Consider the following 17,846-nt stretch of genomic DNA (forward strand, 5'->3'; position numbering starts at 1 on the left):
AGCAAGGTTTATTGGACGCAGCGTCCTGAAAAACTTGTTTAATGTAAGAAAAGTACAGCTGTGTAGAAACTTTGCTGATGGGGCATTAGCATTGACATAGCCAAGATAAAGCCTGTGATGTTAGTAAGTTCTCTTTTACACTCTGAAAACAGAGCTGAACCACTTCTGTATCAGAGACAATGCTTTGTGGATTTTTTTTTTTTTTTTTGTGCTCTGTAGAGGGGACCAAGCTGTCTTTGATCTGAGATTATATTTTGGTTTTAGTGTGGTGAATTTCAAAGCTCTCACTGACTTCAGAGGAAACGGGATTGAGGTATCGGACAGAAGTGCTCTTCTGCAGTGTAGGTGAGCTGTTAATGCACATCCCTGTACTTGTGCATTTTGGCGAGAGGTAATGCTTGGTATTGATTCTTGTGTAATGGGAGTCTAACTGGGATGGCAGCAGCAGTTCACCAGTCCCAGATGTTTATGCTGGGGGCAGGAATCTCTCCTCAAGAGGAAGAGTGAATTTGACCGTTAATAATCTGTTGTTAATGTGTACAAAGATGAGGTGTTGTTTGCACAGCAGTTGTAGGTGTGATGTGAAGGTGTTTGGAGGAGGATGTTCTCCTGGCTCTACTTACATGTTCTTTCTTGCTTGCCACTGTGCTACACAAGTGATTACAGTCCCCATCTGTTTGGCCACAGCTCTGCTGTCCAAGTTCTGCCCACTCAGACTTACTGGTTGAGCTGCTCGGTCACACTGAACCATGTGGGTTTTTCTGACTTGTTTAATTTTCTCTGAGTCCTGGAGCTTTCAGAGGACCCGCTTCCTATGGAAAGCTTGAAGAACTGTATCCTTCAGTAAGCGAGATAGTGGGGGTGGTAACTTCCCAGAACCACAGCAAGTGGAAGAAGGCGTGTCCACAGATCGTAATGAACTTCCGGTTAAATTTGAGCAACTGTTTCCAAAGGGGAATGCAGCTGCCATGGTGGTATTGAAGATTTTTGAAAGTGTTTCTTTTCTGAGGTAGGCAGGAATTCAGATGTTGCATGTATTCTGCGAAAGAGTAATGTTTTCAGGATACTTTGCATCTCTGAGTCTTCCCGAGTTGTTGTAGTGAGGAGTCTAGAGTGGAAACAGCTCAATGAAGGAGGTAGTTTGGTGAGGCGCCTGTTGAACTTCTGGTTCAGGTAATAATAGTGGTTGCTCTGAATTTTTGTAGCTGATTGTACAAGAGGACGTTAGCAAAACTTCTTTCACCCGCTGTGACGAAGGGAAGTGGTTGGAGGAAGTATTTTGTGGTTATCCTGGAAGTTGGAAGTTAGTGGGATCTGTATTTATTTCTTCCATAGGCTTTGGCAAATGATGTAGCCTACCAGCTGCTTAAGTTTGAGAGAATATGCTTTTAGCACTATTTGGACACACATTGCCATTACAGAGAGACTGTATAAGCCATTGTTTCTCCATTACAACTCAAACCAGTGGATGGAGTAGGTAATTTAGGGTGGCAGAAAGACATTTTGGATGACAGGATTCTGCCTTTTTATAGATAATGTAACTGCTATGGCTGCACCACCCAATACTTAAGGCATAAAAAAGCTCAGGACTAAAGAGATTCTGTTTCTTTTCAGTGCTGTCTTTTCTGGAGATGTTAACCACAGTCATACTAACTAGAAGATGTTTTCCCTGTATACGCTCCTCACCACATAGGTTCTGGCCAAAAGCTGACTGGAGACCATGCATTAATTTTTCTTTGTAAAAATGGGAAGTAACAAACCTTGCTGATCTTGGAGGATATTGGGACATTCAATTTAATAAATTAATGTGAAGCAATCAAAGTTATGTGGATAGGACACTGTATCTGTAACAGCGTGGTGGTGTTTTTTCCTGTGTTTCCTGTTCAAATGTTCACTTGCACTAAAAATGTCTACTATCTCGGCATCTTAATCTGCAGAGATGACCATCTCTGTGAAGAATATGTTCATTACTTGAACAGAAGAGGAATTGTCTGTCAGCACAGCCTTTTCTTCTATTTTTCTTTTCCAGCTGAGAAAGAATAAGCATAATCTCAGACAAAATAAGTCTCAGCAGAATTTATCATTAATTTGGTTTCCTAATAACACCTAGCTTCTCATTCAGCTTTCATTTGATGCAGGTGAGAAGTGAACTTTAGGAAATTGAATTTTGCAAGTGTCTATATAGTGAGGAGGATTATTTTTCTAAGAAAAATATTGGCTAGCTAGCTATTAACTGAAGCTTTTGGATATTGTGTTCAGGTAAGTGAAAGCATCAAATTCAAAATGTGAGCAGTATTTTAAAGTATTGTATGGCTACAGAGAGAGACAATTTAATATGCATTATTTAAATAACCCTTTAGCTTTTTATCATCAGTGTTCATTTTGGATTTCACTGTCTCATCCTGTATTCGGATCATTAATGGGCAGAATAGCCTAATATAGGGATATTGAACTTGCATGAAGATGTATGAGTGATAATATCATAGTATTATGTGGGAAGTAATTGTTCCTACGTTTCTTTTACGAGAGTATGTGAGTTTTTTAGTTGATTGTGAACAAAAGGAAGAGGGGGAGGAAGGAGCAGAAAGCCTGAAGTTGGTCTCTACTGATATAACCTGATTAGGACAGTATATGGTTTTCATTGTTAAAGGTCATGAGAAGTGCGTAAACTGAGTAAGCATTGACAGGAAAATATGTGCTGCCATTATTATACTGAGATTGTCCGATGAAATTTGTTTAATTTTCATTTCTACTTCTATTGATATGACACATAAGCTCTGCAAGCCAAAGGCTGTCTTTTGTAATTCTTGCATTTTGCCTGAGACAATGGGACATCTATCCATTGCTCAGCTTACAATTCTGCAACAATCCAAATAATTAGAGGTAATAATGGAGTAATACGTGAGTAATACTTTTACAAAACTAATTTGTATGTTAGCTATTTAATAATTTCTGAGCATGCATTAAGTATCATTAATATTAAACATGGCCATTGTTCCTGCTTGCATTAACGTTTCATTCATTATTGCCATTGTAACAAAAGCTTTTTTGTTGTTTTTTGTTTTATATGTTTTGCTTTTCTCTTAGGCTCAGAATGCACAGCAGCTCCATGAGCGGATCCAGTCTTCTAGTATGGATGCAAAGTTAGAAGCACTGAAAGACTTAGCCAACTACTCACGGGATGTTACATTTGCCCAAGAATTTATAAACCTAGATGGCATTTCCCTCCTAACACAAATGGTTGAAAGCGGCACAGAGTAAGTACTCTGCTTAAGCTCTGATGTTCCTCCCCTATGGGGTGCTTTCATGCTCACTCTGAGTGCCTGAAGTATTTCTGTGTACAACTTCTAAGATAATATTAAAATAAAACATCTGGAAAGTTCTGGGCTGCTAGGGTAGTATATCCATTATCAATGAGAATATTTTTTTTAATTTCCCCTAACAATGGGCTGGTGGGGGTTGAGGTTGAGCAAAGTAGGAATTCGCAAGTACCCTCTATGCCATGAAGTTTTGGGGAGACTGTAGTTCTAATTTCTTCTCTACCCATTGGAATGTAGATAAATCATTGACTGATTTATTTAAAGGCTGGTATTTAAGTTGTGTCATCTGAAAACTGTGTTTTAAATTTCATGTTACTGAGAACATGTGGAAGAAAACACAGTGCTTGCTTTTATTTTCATCTTTATTGTTTTAATTCTAGCTGGGTTTTTTAAAATGACAATGGCTTTTTGACATGAAATTGGAAGCTGACCTCTGAAAATTATTTATTCTTTGCCAGAACATTTTACCAATTTTCCCCATTGGTGAAATTCAGCACCATGGTCCTGAATAAGTGTCTATTGGCTTAATGTGGAGGGTACCACAGAAAAGTATCAACTCGGTTGCTGCACTATTAGATTATGTTGAAATAGCTACAATTTCAAGTAAGCTTTTCCTTTCAAGTAAGAGTTTTAGTGTTTTGCAGTCAGTGTCAATCTCTACTACACATGAAGAAATCAACAATACCTACACCCTTTCCTGAAAGAAAGAAAATGCTCTGAAAATACCTTTCTTATTCATTTGGGGGTGTTCAGTCTTGTGGACCAGACTCAGAATTCAGTTGCTGAAATCAATCCAAATCCCTTTTCAAATGTGCTTTTGTTCCCTTGGATTCAAGAAGGTAATTAGTGTTGCGTGGTAAAGCAAAAGTAGTAAGTGAGCTTTGAAATGGAACACAGTTGTCTCTGATGGTCCCATGCAAGACATACTGGGGATTTTCCACAGAAAAACTAAGTACTTTTTAGAATCCAGTAGTTCTTAGATTGGAAAATGTAAAAGCACTCTCTCACTGATGTGTCTGTTATGTATTGAATGGTTTATTGGACTTTGAATCCCTATTGCCTAGCTCTATCTATATACGGGATTTCTAATAGTGCATGGTTTCATCTTCAGTGTTTTGGGGTTATGGTCTTTATTTTTGCAGTGATGTGGTCTGTGGCACATATTATGCCACTTCAGAAAAAATACAAAAAAATGCTTCTAGCTATCAAATTTGTCAACTTGTCTTATATTCATATAATATTTGTTGTTCAGGGACTAAGTTAAATTTCAAACCAAAGACAGGCTTAAGTTGATGTAAACATCTTCACACAGTTACTGTACTAATCAAAAAATATACTGAATGGGCAGGCTCACATGTGCCTATGAAGATCAGAAGATAAGCAAATTAAAAGTCACTGCCTCTGTAGTTTATTTTGTCATGGATTTATTTAAGTTAAATGGTTTAAACTACTCCACTGCGAAAGGTATTTAAACTAAAGCACTTTATTTTCTATTGAAACAGGGAACATTCACATTTTTCAAAAGCATGTCTTTTAGCTGCATCAAGGCTAAAGCCCTCCTCAGCCTTCAGATGTGTCTGTACTACTGGTTGTAGCTGTGGGATGGGCCAAGCTGTAGCAGACTGGTCTGGATTAAAAATAACTATTTGGGAAGGAAACTACTTATGCCAGCATCACTGTTGAAAGAACTGCTCAGCAAATTACACCCTAGTAGTAATTCCTGGCTGAGGGTATACATTTTCAAACCACACAGCAGGCTTGTAGACTGGACATATGAGCAGCTTATTACTTCCTCCTTCTTTTTTTTTTTTTTTTTTCTCCAAAGTGGCTTGCATTTGGCAGGATTTCATATTTTTAGCTGGTGTAACGTATCACCAAAGACGCATTGATCGACCTACCTGTCTAATCTATTTATCAGTGTTTCTGCCTCTGGGGAGAAATGCTGTCTAGTTTGGGCATGGAACAAAGACTCAGACTGTAAGAGTTTCCAGCAGCTTCACGTGTTGATGAACTCTTAGTACTCACTGCAGTCTTTTTTGTGTTCAGCAGCCTAGACATTCTGCAGCTTCTGAGGGGATCTACAAGCCAGGTTTTTCCAAATCTGGCTTTGCGAAGGGAGTTGTAAAGCAAGGAGATCTGTGCTACACTGTACGTTCCCTTCTGCTTTTATACTGTGCATGACTGGCTGATTAGCGCATATTTAACAAAACTCAAGATTTAATGAAAGGAGCAAATCCTAATATGCACAGACTCAGCAGCCTAAGCTTGCAATGGTGCTGCTGCTTTCCTTTCTTGTCCGACTTCAAGCTATTGATCCCATCCTCCTACTTCATGGGCTATCACTCATTGCTATTTCAGCCCATTAAGCCAACAGACAAACTACTTCCACAGAATAATAATTTTTTTGGTTTGTTGTTTGATTTTTATTACAACCAAACAGCTCCCTAAAATGGCCTGTGAGCAAACAAGATGTGTGTGGGAGGCAAAGAAAGGTAATATGTGGAGGAGAGACTGGGACGAGGACAGCCAGCCATTTGAGTGCCCTAGGCTGTCAAGGAAAAGCAACTGGAGTCAGTCAGTTGTCCTCTTACGTTCTCTATTTCTGTTTTCGATTGGACCCTCTGCAATACCGTAATAAAAGGGTCTCACAAGGTGCTCACTCAACAGGCAAAGCAAGCTGAAGCCTCCTTGCCATCAGCTCCCACCCTGGGCTGTGCGCCCTCAGCAGTGTGGCCTTGTGGGCTCTGCTGCTGACCAGGTCACCAAAATGCTTCAAACCAAAAAGCTCTTTTCCCTCCTTTTCCCTGCCCCGTTATCTGCCACTTTCTCTTCCCCAGTGGTATTTTCAACTCTAATCGTTTCAGTATCCATAGGTGGACCTACCCCAACAATTATATTAGCATTAGAAAGGGGAGCAGCATCAGGGGAGGAATGAACAATCAGAAGTTTCTGGGAAGGGCAGAAACTACTTTGATGGCCCGGTTTTCAAAGACAGTATATTTTGTAAAGATACCTTTGAGGTATATCTTCACTGTGGAGTTCTTACCCGCCTTTGAGGTACTGTTGTTTAGCCAGCCTTGCTTGAATCAAGCTGTGACTCAACCATACAGCTGAGAGAACCCTAATGGCTTGGTGCTGCTAAGAGATGATCCAGCTCCCTGCCCTCTTCTCCAGGTCCTTGTGTGTTAATCCCTGCTCTCCAGCCCGGTCCTGCTTCCTTCCTGGAGTTGGTTCTGGTGCCTGGATGCTTCACAAAACCAATCCAGCTTGTTAACTTGGCTGGAAAGTATCCATGTCTGTTTTTCAGAGTTAGTTTTCTGCTCAGTTTGAGAGTTGTGGAAGCAAGAGAAGAAGTGGGCATGAGTGGATGCAGAAAAGGCCCTTTTTTGTGGCAACAGACCACTACATTGGCGTAGGTGCATCATTGAGCCACAACCTGAGAGCAGGCACTTTGTTGAAATAGCGTGAGACTGTTTGTCTCCGCTCTGGTATCACAACCTGGAGACTGGCACTAAGGCTCTGAGGGGGCCAGAGGGGATGGGACATACCCTTGTCAAGAAGCCCTTCTGCGTGCTTTCCCCGCTGCCCGTGGGTTAACGCCGCTGAGGGCAGCCCTGCATCAGTAAGTCCAGGCTGAATGGTGCCTGTCTTCACGGGTGGGGTGCAGCTGTGCTAGAAATTGATGGAATTTTGTTAATTCAAGCTTTATTCTCTTTTCCCCAAAGGGGCAGACAGTGCTCATTAAAAGTAGCATCACGCTTAGTGTAAGGTTGGCGTGAGGTTTCCTCTGCATGTGGAACTCATGTTAGGGGTAACTCTTAAGTTATAATTTGAGTGTGTGATTAAGTTTTAGTGGGCAGCGTCTGGAAAGCAAGACTCCAGCTTTTTTTATAACTTTCACTGAGGAAGAGGCCTATACTTTATTTATAGTTAGCTTTAGTTATTGTGCTGCTTACTCATTATTTCAGTGAAGCCGATGAGTATAAAAGTACAGTGACCAGAGTAAGAGAATGTAAAGCTCCGAGTTTCCAGTTACCTCCGCTTCATTTTGCGGGTGATGAAAAGAACTAGTAATATAAAAAGTTGACAAGAACTAACAGTGTTTTCTGGTTAATTTTCCACACGCTATATTCCTGAATATTGAAGAAAATTAGAATGCATTGGAGAATAGCCTTTACAGTTTCTTGCTGTTCGCACAGCTTGAAAAATAACAAATTGAGAGGTGTTGTGTTTTTTTTTTTTTTTTGCGTATGTTTTCAAAAGTGGTTTTAATGCAATGTGTAGTTGCCATAATTTGGGCAAGATCTCCTTGTGTGCTTGCCGCTTAGAGCAAATGAACTGTAGACATGGTGTGTACTGGGACAAAGCCATAAGGGTTGGTGGTAGACAGATTGTAGGGTGCATGGGGCCCTAACGAAGCTGAGAGAGCATCTTGTCAATATGAATATATTTATATCAGCAGAGATGCAACATGTCTTAGAAACTGTCCACATGCATCTCGATCCTGTTGATTGAGATGGCTCGTCTTTGTTTTTTCTTCAGGCTCATTCTTGCTTCCAGAGCATGCTATGAGTCGCTTATTAACTGAAGAAAAAAAAAGTTGGTTTTATGTTTATTTTTATAGTTCAGGTGACCTATAAATTATAGCAGGGACTGTGAAACAAGTTAGGTCATGAAGAACAAGTGAATGCTGATTCTATTTTATAATTATCCATGATGTCCGATCATTTTTTGGACTCTGTGCATCTGTATGATCAAACTGCGTGCACACACAGTTATTTTCCTTTTCAGAGACTTTTCAGAAAGAGATTTCCACTTCTAATGCTAATTTTTTTGTCTGAAGCCCAGTTTGTGCCTAGTTAAGGAGAGTTGAATATGCAGTGCATCTGGTTGGATGTATAGACAGTGTAAAAGGGAAGTGTAGGGGTGTGCTGCTTCTGCTCCCCTCCCACCCCCCCCAAAATGCAGTGCCCTAAAATGAGGCAGGAGGAGAGCAATGCTAGAAGGTCCTAGTTACCATAATGACTGATGAAGAATGTGTTCAGGAACCAAACTGGAAGAAACAACCATATCTCCATCTGAGATAATATAGTTAGCTCATTCAGAGCTGTGTTCCAAAATCTAGCCCAGAATTAATATTTCAGAAAATCATGGCTGTATAGATAGTCTTTCAGATGTAGCAGAAGACTGGTAAAGATGCGGTGTGGTTTTTGGTTTTTTGTTCCCCCCGCCCCGTATCAGAAGAGTCGCATGACTGGGACAGACTCAGCGTTCCGTAAAAGGAAAAAAAACCCTCACAGTCCCTTATAAAGTAAGAAAGGGAAAATGTAAGTAACAAGCCATAAATATTGAAAGATTAAAGAGTTAATAAAAGGAATCTAAATTTATTCTTGTCATTACCAGTAATAATAATAACCTCATGACTGGGAGGAAAAAGAGGAAGGTCTATGCAGAATTTTCAGTATCTTTTTATTGGCAGTATCACAGTCTATGTCACTTGTCATTTGGCTGAAATAACATGCAGGGTTTGCCAGAAAACTGAGACTGTGCTAAGCCTAGCTGTCTTGACAGTAATCAGAATTGTTTCTGCTGCTGTTGGAGGAGGTTGTTCTTCAGAGGTCAGCTTCATCAATGTGGCTGTGCTGAGCAGCTTTATTGTGGTACGGCTGTGGCACAGGAGCGTGCTAGTCGATGCTTGCTCGGCCATGATTGCAGATAGCCTGGTTTTAATTTTAAGGGAGTTGTAATTGCTTAGTGCACAGATTGGAGAGAAAAAAATTGCTTTAAATTGGGATGGTTGTTAAATTTGTCATCTTCCTATTGGAAATAATAAATGCAGCTAGATCAGATTCATGTAAGCTTCTAAATTAATGTGTATTTGGATGGTTTTTTGACTCTCAACTAAGCAGAGTCTTCTACTGAACACATGCAGTTGCAGAGTTGACTGCTGTACAGCTGGAAGTCTCTGAGGTGGCAATTGTGTGTGCTTTAAGGACAGATTGTATTGTTCAGTGAATTTCTAGCCCTTGGTTTGTCTTAGAGATAATACTGCATACCAGCCTAGTGGAAAAATGAAGACAGATTGGTTTGGAGTTACTTTGACTTTAACATGCTTTTTGGGATAGTTGCTCACATACCTGCTAATGTTTTTTTTCCATCCCAGTCTGATGAGTATTTCAGTAACGCTGTCAAAACACTTAAGCAGCCCTTGCTCACAGCCACTTGTTCCTGTCCTGCTTCATCAGAAGAGTTACGCCAGTACTGTTTGTAGCAAACCGGACTGGAAAACTGCTGTAAGTTATTAAACGTGACAATAAAGGCTACTTCTAATACAATATTCCTTAACCCAGTTCAGTTCCCTGATCGAGCTCACAGTTGCCCCAGAATACAGTTGTGCAAGCAAAACTCACTGGGTAAATGGAAAATGCATTTTTGGAAGATACAATGGTAAGCTAGTAGGTCTAAATAAAGTAATCCTTTTCCACTCTTCCCAGCTACTGGCTGCATAGTCCCTGTTTCCTCTCTTGGTGAGCTCCAATGCTCATCTGACTTCTCAGTAAGCCAATTCAGTTTGCTAATCCGGCAGAAAATAAGCCAGCCGATGGAGGGAGGAAAATAATTTGTATTTTTGACAGCACTGGGCTGTTAGACAGGCTCAGCCATTCCTGTGAAGCTTCACCTAGAAGCATGGATTACTTAATCTGACATTGCTGCCAAAATCAATTCTTGTCCAACAGGGGCTTTACACAATCTTCATTTCTTAGTGCTTCCGTAATGTCGGGAGAGGGTGGCTATTGTCTATGAGGCAAAGATCCAAAACAGTATATAAAATCAGGTTATTTGGTTATACCACTGTGGAGATGGTACTGGTGGGAGAATGAGAAAGGGCTGCAGCCCAATCTTTCAGCGCAGTTTCCCATAAAGGAACAAAGTGGGGTAGGTTTTCTTTGCGGGTGGATTTTTTTGTTAATCTGTTTTTCTCCTCCTTGTTCCCTTTTTGGGTTTGTTTCCCCATAGTCTTCAGGCTTGGATTCCACCCTCACTCTCAACAACACACACGAGCACAAGTTTCTTGTATATCCTTCTGAGCAATGTCATATACGTAGCACACACCGTACATTTTAGATAAAAGCCTCATCTGAAGATTGAACCGTCAAAGATCACATCTTTGGAGAGAAGAAGGGGACAGTTGCTGCTCCTTGCACTTCCCCCAGCCTAAATGCCTTTTCTCCAGGGTTGTTTTTCTACCTTTGCCTGTGCTTGTATTAGCATTTAAATGACCCCTGCTAAGTGGTGATATCAACACCTTCTTGACAGGAACAGGGGAGGGGAGAGGAGAAAGTTTTACTGGTTTTTGTTTGGTGACCACTTTTGTAAAACGTCATAAAAAAGAGTAATTCCAGCAGTGGATTTATGTTTCCAAATGTTCTTCAGATTACCAAACTGAACAAAACTAATCTTTTTTTTTTTTTAAACTCTAGACAAAAGTATAGTATTTGAGGAACCAGCAAATATAGGAAGACCTTAAAATCTCCACTTCTGCAACTTTGCAAGATGGTTTTGTCTCTTGGACTGTGGTGGCTGTGGGACGTTGTGGTGGCTCTGAGGTGTGGGAGTGCTTGCTGCATAACTTAATAGTAATTTCACAGCTTTCATCCAAATAATTTATTTCAACCTGCTGGCCAGAGTGTTTCCCAGACTTCATTTATATCTGATAGCCACACCTGATACAGACAGAAGCCAGAAATATGTACTCCCATGTATTTGTCTTGTCATATTACTAAACACTGCCCGTTACCCAGAATGTGGCTATCCTTGTGTTTGCCCGAAAAGCAGTAGCCAAATACCGATTCAGTGTGGTCACTGGGTCATTCAAGAATCACGTAGGTTGGAAAAGACCCTGAAGATCATAAAGTCCAGCTGTTAACCTAACACTGCCAAGTCCACCACTAAACCATGTCCCTAAGCACCACATCTACAGGTCTTTTAAATCCTTCCATGGATGGTGACTCAAGCACTTCCCTGGGCAGCCTGTTCCGATGACTGACAAGCCTTTTTCTGAAGCAATTTTTCCTAATATGCAATCTATAATTTAAATTTACATAATTTAAATTTATATAAACTAATTTCCTAATATGCAACCTCCCGGGTGCAACTTGAGGCTCCTGTCCTATTGCCCGTTACTTGGGAGAAAATACTCTTTTGTCTCTTTTTGTAGACTTTGCTACAACCCCCTTTCAGGTAGTGGTAGAGAGTGACAAGGTCTCCCCTGAGCCTTCTTTTGTCCAGGCTAAACAACCCCAGTTCCCTCAGCCGCTCCTCATGAGACTTGTGTTCTAGACAGCACTTCAATGTCGTCTTTGTAGTGAGGCGCCCATCCATCATCCCATCAATTTTTCTGTACAGGAGGAAGTTTTTGTGAACATCTTCCACCTTCGCTAACAATGACCCTCTCCATGGCCATACTGCATGAAAAGCTTTTATCCTCACTGGTATTTTTATCCTACTCTGCACATCTTTAAACAGTGCAACTCAGAAACGTTGGTTGCAGTGATATGGTGTGACTGTGATGCTGTCTGTGAGGAGCTGGACTACACTGTGATGCCGGAGTACCAAGAGGTGCCCAGTCAGGGCCTGCAATGACAGGCAGCGCTCATCCAGGGCCATGGAGACCCATGGCTCCTGGTTTAGCTCTTGGCATTGCTAATTCCAGTGGGTCTGTGCTGGCTTCCCCACTGGGACATTTTAGTAGTCCTCCCCAGTGCCGACAAGCCCTTACTGTGCACTTTGTGTTACCTCAGCTGGGGTTTAGATTTGGGGTATCTCTGGTCCTTGTGCAGCAGTTTTGGCACATGAACAGATAGGAGTTGATCCGGTCGGGTCCTTCCTAAGCTCTTCTCTGCTGGAAGGTACTCGTGACATAACCTGCAGGATTTGAGCAGGTATTAAGTCTGTATGGCTTGGGGAAGTCCAAAGGGAAATGCCGCACCTTGGGATTCACCTGGAAATGTATCACAAAGTTCCTTTGAGGCCAAACAGGGAACATATTATGGGAGCAAATTGGCTAAACTGGTAACTTATAATGCAAAATAAACATTAACAATGTTGGCATTTGTTCTGAGATTTCTCCCTGTATAAAAATTGCTGTCTGTTTTTGTCTTTTACCACTGTAGTATCTGAACCTTTCACAAACACTAGTTAATTTACCCTCATATCGTTTGTGTTTTGGCCATGGTTTTAATCCCATCTGTGCAAGTGCAATGGTTTTAAAAAAAAAAAAAAAAAGATAAATGTAAGTATCGAGCTAATTACAGTGTCTAGATTAGTAAGACGTTCAGCATTTTTGACCATACCTGTGGTAACTCACCCAGGAAGCATTTTACGGAACTGTCTGGTTGCTACCACAGAGTCAGCCCTCTGGAAGAAACAACAGTTGTGTATATATAGAAAGAGGAAAGCTGATGGTGGTGGCAGACGGTACTTGTTCCTTTCCGGGCTGACTTTCTGGGAGAATTAGCTTGGCTGCTCCTTCAGTGGTAACTTTAGCATGGTCTGTGGGTGAATATGAGAGGAACTCCTGTTCCTGCCAGGTCCTTCTGTATTAGGTGTTTAGTTCGATGATGGGATGAAAATAGCACACACTCCTTTAGGTAACAGCCTCCACCTGTTCAGTGGTAAAAGTCTGTCTATAACCATCCTGTACCACGTTGCTGCAACGTTTGATGTCCTAGATTGATTGCTGCTTTTATCACACTTTCCAAAGCAAGAGAGATTAATAGAAATTGTTTGGTCTAATACGATGGTTATCTTTAGTCTCAAGTCAAAATTTGCTGTCTTTGTATTGCTTCACTAGAAAAGCTCTATATGATTCATTTATTTCTCCATATTACTCTAAATTTATATTTTCTTTTACTTTGCACATCTTCTGACCTGAAGTTAACTGATTGCCAGTTAACTCAAGCTGGGTAAGAGTTCTGTAAATACTGAGAGAGTTGCTGTCTAAATGTTTTGTTCTAGCATTCAGATGTTTGCTCTTTCATCTCTGGGCTCAGTCATGGAGAAAATGGACCTGATTATAGCCTGTTGTGAAAACTCCCTGGCAAAACTGAGTCTGTCCTTTGAAGTGCTACCAGTTTGCAAAAAACACACTTGTTTCTCTTTGATGCCAGACAGACACAGCACCAACTTCAAGTTTACTTGCTGCTTAGCCAAAGCCAGCACCTGGATGAAAAGCAGCTGTTTTAAAAACTGGGCTCAGAAGGATGCTATGAAGTTTTGCTGGCATGTGCTGCATAAGGATGCTTGGATCCGTGTACATTTGGGAGATGACAAAACCCATTTGTGGTGGTTGTTCTTGTTCGAGTTTAGCAGAGTCTGCCACAGCAAGGAAGCACTCCATTTGCAGAAGCACAGGAATGACATTCTGCTGAAGTTGGGATCTCCTGCTGTGGGAAATGCTTTGGACTTTCCCTGCTCCTTAAGGCATGTTGAGGTTAACTTTCTCGCCTTTTTAAGGCCGTCTGATCATCAAGATGCATTTTGTTTGCTCCTTACTCCTGGCTACACAGATAGCTGTTTTAGCATAAAAAACCCCAAAGCTATGAAATCCAAGAACAAAAATCTTGTCACTTTTCTAATTTGAGCTAGACTGTAGCCCAATCTGTGCTTGCAAACGTGGTAAACTGTGCCATCATTATCTTCAGGCATGAGTATTGCAGCTCACAGCTAGCAATGAAGGATTTCAAACCACTTGTTCCTGTGATGTACCCATTTGTGTTTTCTCCCCTGATGGTTACACAAGCCGGCCCAAAAGCTGCTCTCCCTGAGACTGGTCCTTCTTGAAACAAGTCTATACATAGACTCATGCAGTCTCTGTAGAAAGGACAACATTACTTATGGATAAACAGAGTGGAAAATGCAAGGTGAGAAGAGTTACTGCTGTACCAAAAGGAAAAAAATAATAAAAATCTAGCCAAGTTCTGGGAGAGAGTTGAATCGGCAGTTGAAGAGCTTGGATTCCTAGAGCTCTTGTGGGCTGAATGGCATGGCAGTGAAGACCTGATGAGAAGGGGATGGGGAGGGAGGAGGAGACCTCCTTGTTCTCCTTTTGAACAGTAGTCTGCCCAATATTGAGCTGCAGCCAACCCTCTGAAATAAAACTGTGAAATAAATTTAGGAGACGTAAGAAGGGGTTAAGAAGGAGATGGATATTTTTTCCTTCTTTTTTTTTTAATTGATTTAAGTGGTGTTCTAATAAAAAGAAGTTATTTATCTTGGATACCGTTTTTACCATTGATAGTATCTTTCTTCAGCTTGCTTAGCAGTGTAATCAGCAGTTTTGAAGCCAGTTGTTAGCAGGAGGATGACTTGCAAATTGTGATTAGTGGGCTACAGCTTTCAAATGCACTTTTTTGTCAGCCTGTCTGTGTCCCCCCCGCCCCACCAGTGTTTGGCTTCCAGTTACCTGAATGTAGTGGTATGATTCCATAGCTTCTGGTTCACTCATGAGACACAACTTTGGGGGAAAAATAGGAAATGCCTAAATAAAAAAACCCTCCTGGAGTATGTTAAGCCTCTTGCTGCAACTAGGATCCAAGTGTGTTGGAAGCTACTAGGAAAGCAAGAGCATCACACTGAAGGTTGGGCGTGTAGCTTGGCCTGTTAGAATCCGAATCAATATGTGACATTTTTAAGCAGGTCGTTGTCTTTCTCAGGTGGGTTGATTCAGCACCTTGGATCTAGGCATGTCCATAGGTGTGTGAATTCTAAGAGCAAAAGAGCTACAGGTGAGCTTACGCATTCTGGTGGAGTAAGACTGCTGCACTGTATTTACATGTCACAGAGCAGGTGCAAGATGGTTTTGAGTTGTTGAGTAACCCAGGGTATATTCTTTGCCTCCTTTTGAAGTCAACAGAAAACTTGTCGCTGACTTCAGAAGGGAGGTCTTCTGTGTTGGTCCTAGCTACACAACAACTTTCAACCATGCTGACAATTCTGACATCAGTATGAATGATGGACACTGGAAGTAAATACAAGAGATTTTCAGGCAATGGACTACATGTCGTAGCAAGGAGACAGACGTACTTAATGTGTAAACCTGTATTGTTTTGTACCAAAGACAACTTTAATTTAGGATGCCTAAACATGCTTTAATGGTCAAGAGAAACAGGTTTTAGAGAAACCTGATATATTTCCTCTATCAACTGTCTTTTTCTGCTTTTTTTCCTAACAGAAGCTAACACAAATATTCTGAAAAAAAATTGAAATTAATTTTGAATGTTCTTTACCAGTTACCGAACTGTTTCTATTCACAGTGAAATGTTAGTAATTTATTGCCTCTTATTGTGTGTCTGTCTTTGAATTTTATGAATCAAGTGTGGGTGTGTGTGGGGGGTGTGTATGCGTAGGTAGAGTATAGATGTTTTAAAGTGTGTGTCCTCACGTGCAAGTTTTAATTTTGCAGACGATATCAGAAATTGCAGAAGATAATGAAGCCCTGGTAAGAACCTGATTAGATCATCACCTTGCACACTTCCTCTTCTTTTGCATGACTGAATTCAGGCCCTTGCGCTAATCTTTATATGTAAATACAACTGTGCATATTCATTCAGCCAGTCTTTAACATTCTCCGTTTCCTGCTCTTTGTGATGCCTGTTAGAATTTTCTGATGAAGCTTTTTTTGCTTTGCTTGTGGAATGGGTGCTTCATTTCTGTAACTTCTGCAGGGGCTTCTATTATTTCCTAAGTAAGGCTTTCATTTTGTTTTTTAATTTGAGCAGACAAATAATTTCGCTGCCTTCCCCAATTCCCCTCTTAAATTTGGCTGGCTTACATGATTGATAATAGGGAATTTTAATTGTTGATGTTAGTGAGCTGAAAGTAAGAGCCATTGTGCCAGTTTGAATTCCTCTTATTTGTTGGTCCCAGGTAATGATAGTTGTCGCAGATAACTGCATAAAGGAAAACTGTAATACAGTGAAGGACCTCATATCAGAAAGCTCAGAAACATGCCCATTTCCAGATGCTTTTGAATGGAACTCTTCTGTGTGCTTTGAGTTAAGCACAGGCTTCATAGGCTTTGACAAATTGGGACCCTGAGAGATATTTAGAATATCTTGATTGCCTTGCGAGTTTGACGTGTCAAGTATAGCTAAAACCCAAGGAAGCAAAAGAATAGTTAATCAATTAACCATGCATCTGTCACTCTGAGAGCTTGATGTGGTCTATCAAGCAGGAAATGCAGTTCCCCACCTGAATCCATGCTAAACCATACTTTCACAAATCAACTGTAAACCAAGTTCTGAAACATTTATTATTAAATCATTGCCTAATATAAATTAGACAGTAAGAATTAAATTTGGCAGGAAACTTAAATCCTTCCTCAACGTTTGCCTTTTCAACCTAATACAAAGTAACTTGTTTCATAATAGAAAAGTTTAGATTCTGAGGAAAATTATTAAAATGGAATGAGGCTTCCAGAGTTCTTGGCAGCATCACCCCTGCTGAGACAAGGTACCTCCTGTGCATTTGGATGGTGGGTTTTTTCTCACTGCTGTGAAAATATTCTTTGAGGAAGAATTGTTACACTCCTTCAGCATATCTCTGCTTCCAAATTCAGTTATCCTGTAGGCTTGTCTACATTAAATTATGTGATTGTCCTCAAGACAGTACTAAAATACTAACTTACAGTTGCATTGCACCTTGATTTTAGGACCTGATCATACTGATGATCTGAATTATTTTTTTATATACAGTGTAGTTTTGTTTACTCATGGGAACAAGGCATTACCTACTTTAAGAGGGTTCTTATTGATCAGTGCAGATATACCACATCAACAGAAACAGTGGTAAAGAAAGTGTATGTGACTAAAGTTTATTCTAACTTTTGAAGTTAAATCCTGCCAGTAGAAGCTTCAATTTACATTGGGGCACACAGTTTAATATTTTGATTTCCATCAGTAGTACACGAAATGATGCAATTAAAATAACACAAATTCTTGAGTTGGGAACTTGTGCTAAAAAAAAAGATACTAGAGCCATTGGTCAGGACATGAAACCAATAGCTCTGGAAGCTTGCCTGTTTGTACATTTTCAAGGTAAAGTGTATACACTAATGCTCTATGAGTGTAATTATTGAACATCCTGACTATTTTTCACCCATGTATTAATGGGAAAAGGTCGAATGAAACAAGAACTATAAAAAAAAAAAAAAGAGCTCAGACCTTGATATAATGAACTAAACTAAACTTTAAAACTTTGCAACCTCCACCTTCTGTCTTCTTGACTAAAGAAACTTAAAGAAAACAAATGCTAATTACAAAAAAGGTTAATTTTGATTTACAGGATGACATACTTCATAAAGTGCCAGTATTTAGTTTTACCTCTGATAGCTTGCACATGCTAGCCTAACGTAATTAAAACCTGATTTTCCACAGAGAGGCCTTGTTTAATAGCTTTCTCCACTGAAGGAAGTTATTCTAAAATGTTTCTTTTTCTCCATCTTTTCAGTTTTAGGGGTTCCCATTA

At 40.3% G+C, this 17,846-nt stretch overlaps 1 protein-coding gene across 1 annotated transcript in view; it reads left to right on the forward strand.

Annotated features, from left to right (window-relative positions):
- Positions 1-17,846, forward strand: part of ELMO1 (engulfment and cell motility 1) — a gene marked incomplete at its 5' end in the record, with an annotated part of 242,586 nt that overhangs the window by 21,433 nt on the left and 203,307 nt on the right. The window contains 2 exons of the mRNA XM_010296172.1: positions 3,088-3,257; positions 15,784-15,819. Of these exons, the coding sequence (XP_010294474.1) occupies positions 3,088-3,257; positions 15,784-15,819 (206 nt within the window). The remainder of the gene's footprint in view (positions 1-3,087; positions 3,258-15,783; positions 15,820-17,846) is intronic.

Source organism: Phaethon lepturus, unplaced genomic scaffold, assembly GCF_000687285.1.
Source record: "Phaethon lepturus isolate BGI_N335 unplaced genomic scaffold, ASM68728v1 scaffold3321, whole genome shotgun sequence".
In the NCBI taxonomy this organism is placed as follows: Eukaryota; Metazoa; Chordata; class Aves; order Phaethontiformes; family Phaethontidae; genus Phaethon; species Phaethon lepturus.